This window comes from Melampsora larici-populina (genome assembly GCF_000204055.1).
Source record: "Melampsora larici-populina 98AG31 unplaced genomic scaffold MELLAscaffold_50, whole genome shotgun sequence".
Lineage (NCBI taxonomy): Eukaryota > Fungi > Basidiomycota > Pucciniomycetes > Pucciniales > Melampsoraceae > Melampsora > Melampsora laricis-populina.
Genome location: NW_006768814.1, coordinates 459,230 through 466,760, shown reverse-complemented (window position 1 = coordinate 466,760; position 7,531 = coordinate 459,230). Strand labels below are relative to the sequence as shown.

Sequence of the window (7,531 nt, the reverse complement as noted above, 5' to 3'; positions counted from 1 at the left end):
ACGAAAGGGGGGGGAAAAGCGGACGGCAGCTCGGACAGCCATGATGCCACGAATGTGACTTTTCACAAACCACTCTATCCCCTTTTAGCTTGTTCAGGCCGGCCCATACATAGTGTAAACGAATGAGAATCAGATTTCCAATCAGATCAGATATCTTGGTCAAACAGTTCAAAGGGAACACAGGTGTATAGTGAGCTACTTGAGATGATATAGTGTTGCACATAAGATAACTACAAAGTCTGCAATATTATTCGAGACCAATCTTGTTGACATGGTATAACATTGCATATCTCATGATAGGTACATGCCGGAGAACAGTGCAATGATGCAATCACGGTTTGTGACGTACATAGTGTTTTGCTTGAGTTGGTGGTCTTTATCTTTTCTTCCATTGATTAGGAATTGTTCTTGGTCTGGATCTTTTGTGTGTGATTTCCTAGTATTTTCTTTGTGTGTCCTAGTCTTAGCGTTGCCTACCTGCGCCTGAGTTGTCATCATCGAGTGATGTTCCCCGGTTGATATATCCTACTGGTTTCGCGTTCTCCAACTTGTTAATTTTGAATTCATCTTGATCTTACAGCCCTTTGCAAGCCGTTGTCTGACATAACGAGATCAACCAGGCTTAACAGACTATTTCACAAGCAAACCTATGTTATCATCTCTGGAAATTCAATCGGCAATACAATCCATATTTCTCGGCCTTTCTCGCATCAATACACGTGGCCCACTTGATCCATCAAAATAGCGTCCTCTTTAATCATTGGTTATAATTCTCTCAATGATGCTACAAGAGATGAGGATGGCCGTGGATGTGATTCCTATGAGCTTACACTCTCGTTCTATGGCAGTGCTGTTCGTGGTCCCAAGACTGCTCAATTCGCAAGATCTGCTGATCAGAGGATGTCATTTCGGAATTTGCGGCAGCCATCAAGTTTGGTGTGATTGGGCACCGATCCGGTCAGTTCCCGATCCGGTGGTGATCTCAAAAGATATTTACATATCACTAGAGAACAGGCGGGCATGCCCGCAACAGGCCACTGAGTTCCTGTCCCATCTGTTCATTGATATTTTGCAATTAGTCCATGACAATCATTACAATTAGGTTTGCCTGATTTTTGACTGTCTTGTTTACTCTCAATAAGAACTTAATTCAATGAGAGTTTATGCTATCTAGTGAACTCTAAGCAATATGGAGTTTACACACAGATTAAATCCCATAGTTTTGCAAAAACAAATGATCACACTTGTTCTGTTGGACAAAGTAAACACTCCTTGGATCAAGTGCACAACATTTGGAAAGAATTGCAAACCTGCCTCCAGATGAGTAAAGAATTTTTCCACCTTGGCGGGTTCATCTGACATCACATTTGTTTTCCTTTACTCATAAACAGTTAACAAATATGTGGGAAGGGGTTGACAGATTGGATCAGAGTGCAAAACAGGTCAACCTTTTATATGCCTCTCTTGGAAGGCAGAGGCAAAGAGAGCAGTGAAATTTAAATCAAGTGTGGAGGGGAAGAGCTACCTGACACATGAGGTAACAGACAATTTCCATGCAGCCATGTTTGCTTTACTTTCAGCAAAAGGAGGTACATGTGTCAAACAAGATTTAAAAGCACAAAATAAATTCACCTCCTTTAGTAACAGCAAAGAAAGGAGAAGGATAGTGGTGATGCTTCACCAAGAAAAGGTGCTGCAATTGGCGGTAAAATCTGTTCATCTCAATTCTCAAACATTAGCTGTCTTTTGCTGAAATCAAGTGTGAATAAGCCAAAAGTCACTCAATGTTTGAGACTACCATGGAAAAGCTCGAGTGTCATACTACATGTGACCTGGCAGTATCAATAAGGGTACTCAAAGTAAGTATGTACGTGTACATACTTTTTGCTATATACTTTTTTTGGCGGGGAAGGCGAGGCCAAAAGTATATTTTTTTTCTTTGTCCCCGCCAAAAAAAGTATGTAGCGAAAAGTATGTAGCGCTACATACTTTGCTTTGAGTACCCTTAATGAATCATTGACTCTACTTGGCTCATAATTGATGGTTATTGTTTTGTTGAATCGACTACCTTACATTGCATCCAATTGATCAAAGGAGGGAATTGGTGGGGTTTGCACAATTCGACGACAAAGGCAATGACAAAAAGCAACTACATGTGATTGGTGTTTGACAACTGTGTATCAACATATGAGAGTTGTTTGACGTCATAACATGAATAGTTCTTTGAAATCAGGATGAAAAGTCGAATCAAGATAGACAGGAGCGAAAAGCAAGGGGTATCGGCGAATATATAATGAGTCTCCATTGCTCTCCATTGTCCAATGTAACAGGACCGGAGGAGGAAGCAAAAACCGGGACTCACAGTACCGAGAGTGGCAAGTCGGGATTGCATCTTTTTAGTTTTAAGGTCAATAGTTTTTTCTTGCTTTTTGAATTTCAATCTTTGGGGCACAACCCCATTCTACATTTCCTTATTTTCAGTGATATGCACTATATCATAATCATGGAATCCCACTGTCATTTTAGGATACAAACCTGTAAAAAAACAAGATATAATTCTAAAGAATTTCAAGACAAACATCAAAGATCTATATAATTATTTTCTTCAGCTGCCAAGATAGGCGCCATTTTTAAAATTTCTGTTCGATTCTTGATCATGTCCAGACCCATCTCGGTAAACTCATTTGCCAATGCAGTTGGATGCCATCGCAAGTCCACACTCCGGATTGATGCCTCTGGCCCAATGGCATCCTGCGATCCACGCAGAAGAAACATCATGTTACAGACGTTACTGACAGAGCTACAGACGACAGCTTCAGAGTTATCGACAGCAAAGGTCATGTCCCTAATCAATGCGACTGTAAGATTTTGTCTGAGCTCGAGTGGTGCTTTGTCAAACATTTCTTGATTATGACCACCATCAGCAAGCTCTCCACCTTTGGGAGAGCTTAGCAAGGGAAAACGTTGGGAAGGATAATAAAAAGATTGATAATCTTCAAATGTGCTTATTGCGGTCTTTGCATCATCTGAAAAAACAAAGACCGCAGGTAAGTCTTCAGAGGTTTTCCAATTAGGTACAAAAGACCTAACGATGTCAAAGAATGGTTTGGGTTTTGCAAAGGAGGATACTAATCCTATCTTGGCTGAAGGCGTCCAACTTTCATGTTCTACTTTCTTGTCTCCTAATCTGAAATGTATAGAAATTAATCTTCTTGACATAGGTGATTCTAGACCAAAGTTGAGGATAGATGATTTTGAAATCGATTTCCGACTTTCCGAATTGAGGGATTCTATCATTTTGTCATTGAGATCCTTTTTCATGGAGATTATTTCATCCAAGATCCTCTTGTTGGGTCGCCAAATACGTCGTAACGCTTCTGATCTTGCATCAAATAATGACTTCATGGAGTAATGTAGATTTTGAGTTGCAGGTAAGACCGTTCTTTGTTCTCGATGATTTATAAGGTTCCAGACAGAATGTATATTAAGTGTACGGCGATCGACTAGTCCCAATAGATATTGTGTGATCCCTTTACGACCCATACTATAAAGAAGGAAAACGGTGAGCTGGTTATCTAGTGTCATTCCAAAACGTTTGGACTCACTCGTCCCAATCTACGTAGACATGATCCGGTTGGTCCCACCCGACATTCTCAAACAAGGTGCGTGTTGTGTCCTGTGATGGTGGCCGGCACGGTAGTGGTGGTATATCAAAATAGTCCTGTGAACCTTTCATGATAAGTATATGTGTTTGTGATCAGCTTCGGTGTAAAACGTGTTCACCTCTAGTCTTCCATATACCCAAGCAGAATCATCTATGATGATTGTGTAATTGAAGGCTGAGGCTACGACCGCAGCCATACTCTAGTCAAAAAGAAATGAAGCCTGCTTTAGCATCTAGTATGTCTTTTGCCTGTCACTTCAAGCTTAAAATCATACGGGATGGAACAGACCGTACATAGATACCTAATTCAGACCCCATTCCATATGGGTTAACAAATTTGTAAAGAAGAGTTCTACTACAATTGGGGAGTGTTGTAGGATCAGCAACGGATCTGTCCTCTTCGTGCCTGACGCCTATCCTTATTCTTGGCATATTATTCTGTTGATCACTATTTCTATAAACATCAGGTGTTAGCTGGCGACATCGAAATTCAAGTAAACTTTTGGGATTGAACTTACAATTTTTGAATTAATCCGGCGCAAGCAATTATTATGAAAATTGTTAGCGTTAAGCTTACGAAAATATTCCTACTTTTACGAAAAGTCTTCTCATTCGCAAACAGAACGTCAATGTGCATGTATCTTGGCGGGTAAATTGACATATTGATCACGCTCACGTATTTTTCTCTCTGTGTATTCAGAACTGAGCATTCTCTCAATTTCAGCCACGAATTATCGGGTCGGTCAGCGAGTGGCATAGGGAGTAAAGGTTGGTCCACCATTATATCGATAGTGATGATAGACAAAATGAGTTCGAGTCTTTGTGTGAGGTGATCAAAATTTCCGAAAAGAAATCATGGTAGGGAATCGGATGGACATCAATAGCCTGCTCTATAAGATCCAGTTCCTAGGGAGACTTGATTGGTATTCATGTGTCGATCCAAAAAAATGCTCGGTATCTTGGTGAAGGTGAGCGGTTCCACCGGAGAGTGGTATTAAACAATTGCACCTCGGTCTCTTCCTCGAGTGTAGAGACCCAGTAATTCATCTCATGTTTTGGTCAACACCACAACAGGGCAGTTTGCGTACTTTTCAAGCTCACTACATTATTTTATTCTTACTTTCCGATTGATTGTTCGCCTTTTGATTTGTACATGATTCCAGGAAACATCACATGCAAAGGTTTTCAGCAGCAAAAATTGTATCACCCACAGTGCTTTTCTTGATTCAGCTTCTGCTCTTCATACTTAGCAATCCTACAAGCCTTATACAAAGCCCACTTGGCAGCTTGTTTTTGCTTCTTGGCTTCAGATTGGGGTTTAGCCATCTGTTGGAGAAAAACTTATTAGTGTAAGTATTGATTACCTTTTCTCACCTCAAAAAGATGTAAGATCTCACTGTGATCCTTTTGGATGAAATCTTGATCAATGATTGCATTTATGTTTTTGATTTTGTACTGCACAAATCTGTCACCAATGCCAGTTTTCCCAAAGGTGTTTAGGTTTAAGGTGTTTTGAGAATTCAATCTGATCATCTATTTCATTGGTCTATTTGTCTTATAATCCAATTACTGATTGACCAAGTAAATCAATCACTACGAGTAAATCTCAGAAAGCTATTACTATTCAGATGTGTTTTGGTGTGATGATAAGAATAGGAAATCTATACATTCCCTTATCTCATCACATGTTAATTCATTTGTCACATGGCATTGGACTCCAAGAAATTCAAAGGCTTTTGTCACCAATTCAGGATTGATAATTTTATTTTGATTTCAACAACACTGATCTTTAATGGAGATGATTGTTTGAAGTTAGGTATGTCCTCCAGCACATCTGCAGCTGCACCAATCACAGCCCCTTCCCATGATATTTTGGTCTCCCTAAGCTTGTAGTCATTGTTCTAAAATTCTTTGACATTGGTACCTTCAACCAAGAAAGACCAGGTATATATTTGAAAGGGTCATGAATTCTGACCACCTGGACAATTTAAACCTGTAACATTCTCCAAAAGTCAATTGCTAAATGATATTGTGAATATACCTTCTATTGTATCCTCTTTAGGTTCAAAAAATCCATCCAGACCTTCAATCTCTTCAACACATAACAGTTCAACTATTTTCAATGTGTTTTTGAATGCTTGACCAATTTCAGCAAACTGCTCTGAGTTTTCATCACCCTCATAACAAAAAGAAAGGCATCACAAATTTGGTAAAGCTGGCGGGTTCAATTCCAAAGAGTCTATTGAGGTATTATAGGATGAAAGACATTCAAGCTTTGGCAATGTTGAGATGAGTTCTGATGCTAAATCTGACTTGTAAGTTCCATGTTTTACATTCATGTGCAAACATGATATACTCAATGATTTCAAATTTTGGATGTTTTTGATGGCTTTGATGAATTAAGGAAATCCGCTGCTCCATGGAATGCAAGAGCCCCCTGGACACAGAGAATTGGAAGACCCATCAAATCTGTTAGCCCAGCAACAGCTGATAGTTGCTAGTCTTGCACAGTTGTGTACAGACCTGTAGACTGTCAATTGGTCAACAGGCACACAACCCCTTTGCACAGGGTGTGAGACACCACAAAACAAAAACAGACTCAGTCATCAAATTGTATGACATTCTCTGCCTTCACACATTTCTGATAGACACATCATCACTCAGCAAAGAATTTGAAATTCACACTCTGCCATTCCTGTAATTCTTCCCTAACATTGTTTGGAATTTTCCTTCTTGCTGATGCTACAGTTTCTGTTCTCTTAAGAGCTCAAGACTTACAATTATATTGTTCCCAAATTAAATGAAAATATCTCCATACTTGGTCCCCAAAATAAACAATAGGGGTATCAGGAAGATAAGGAGTTTGATCTTGATCAGTTCAATCAGATATTTGACAGAATAATTGGCTGGAATCCTGTCTTTTTCTGGTCATATATCTTGGTGTTTTGAATTGCATGTTTTGAAAACCTACAGAAAAAATTGAGTGAAGTGATCAGTGTGACTGAAAAAAATACCTCATTAATTCAGATAGTGATTTGAAGGTCATAAGATTAATGAAGTTGTCACACATTGACCAAATTGATGTGAATGTTGTAGCAAATAATGGTTGTGTTTGTAGACAACTTACCTGTTATTATTGCCTGCAATTTGACCAATGTAAACTTAGGCAAGAACACAAGTAAACTCCATTGTTGTAATGGACACAGTGTGGAATTGGAGATACAGCAATTCAGAATTTGTTTTCATCAAAAACTGATAGATGCAATAGGAGAAATTGAAGAGCCATGCCTTATTTGTTATGTTTTCCTCTTCAAAGCAAACCATTCCCAGATACAAAATGCGGTGGAGATCACATTAGCCAAGGCAACATTAAGTTACAATGGTCTACAGGCGACTTGATTGGTTGTAGCCTTGGCTTCAGTTCGTGGAAACGGTGGAGTGTTGGAGAGAATAGTGGCATGTGGAGATGAAGATAGAGATATCGGGCCAGGGACAGCATTACAAATGCACCACAAGAAGGAGCAGTGGCATAGCATCAAACACATAATTGATGTGGTCATCCAAGGGAGAATAAAGTGGCATGGCCTTGAATAATCATCATTCAAGTATCATAGCAACATGATCATGGCAATTGTTTTTTCACACTAACATACTTTTCTTTATTATTATAAGGGATATAGCAGGTGAAGCAGCAGGTGAAACATATGGAATTGAAAGTTGACTCTGTGGATATCACATTCACCAAAAAGTAAATTGATTCAACCTTTTTCTCAAGAGTTTGTAGCCCATATAATGAATGTCACATTCATTATACTCATACATCCGGCCATTGAATAAATCAGTTGAAGCAGAAGACAGAGAACAGAC

General features: G+C 39.3%; 2 protein-coding genes across 2 annotated transcripts in view; one reads left to right on the top strand and one right to left on the bottom strand.

The window, feature by feature from the left end:
• Positions 1–942, top strand: part of MELLADRAFT_111108 (uncharacterized protein) — a gene marked incomplete at both ends in the record, with an annotated part of 1,966 nt that extends 1,024 nt beyond the window's left edge. The window contains 3 exons of the mRNA XM_007415377.1: positions 301–336; positions 400–424; positions 746–942. Of these exons, the coding sequence (XP_007415439.1) occupies positions 301–336; positions 400–424; positions 746–942 (258 nt within the window). The remainder of the gene's footprint in view (positions 1–300; positions 337–399; positions 425–745) is intronic.
• A 1,638-nt stretch (positions 943–2,580) lies between these two features.
• On the bottom strand, positions 2,581–4,325 carry MELLADRAFT_111107 (uncharacterized protein; the record flags this gene model as incomplete). Its single annotated transcript, XM_007415328.1, has 6 exons — positions 2,581–2,751; positions 2,797–3,544; positions 3,606–3,676; positions 3,784–3,864; positions 3,959–4,138; positions 4,242–4,325. 6 exons carry the CDS (start codon positions 4,323–4,325, stop codon positions 2,581–2,583), a joined length of 1,335 nt encoding a protein of 444 aa, XP_007415390.1.
• Positions 4,326–7,531: the final 3,206 nt, after the last annotated feature.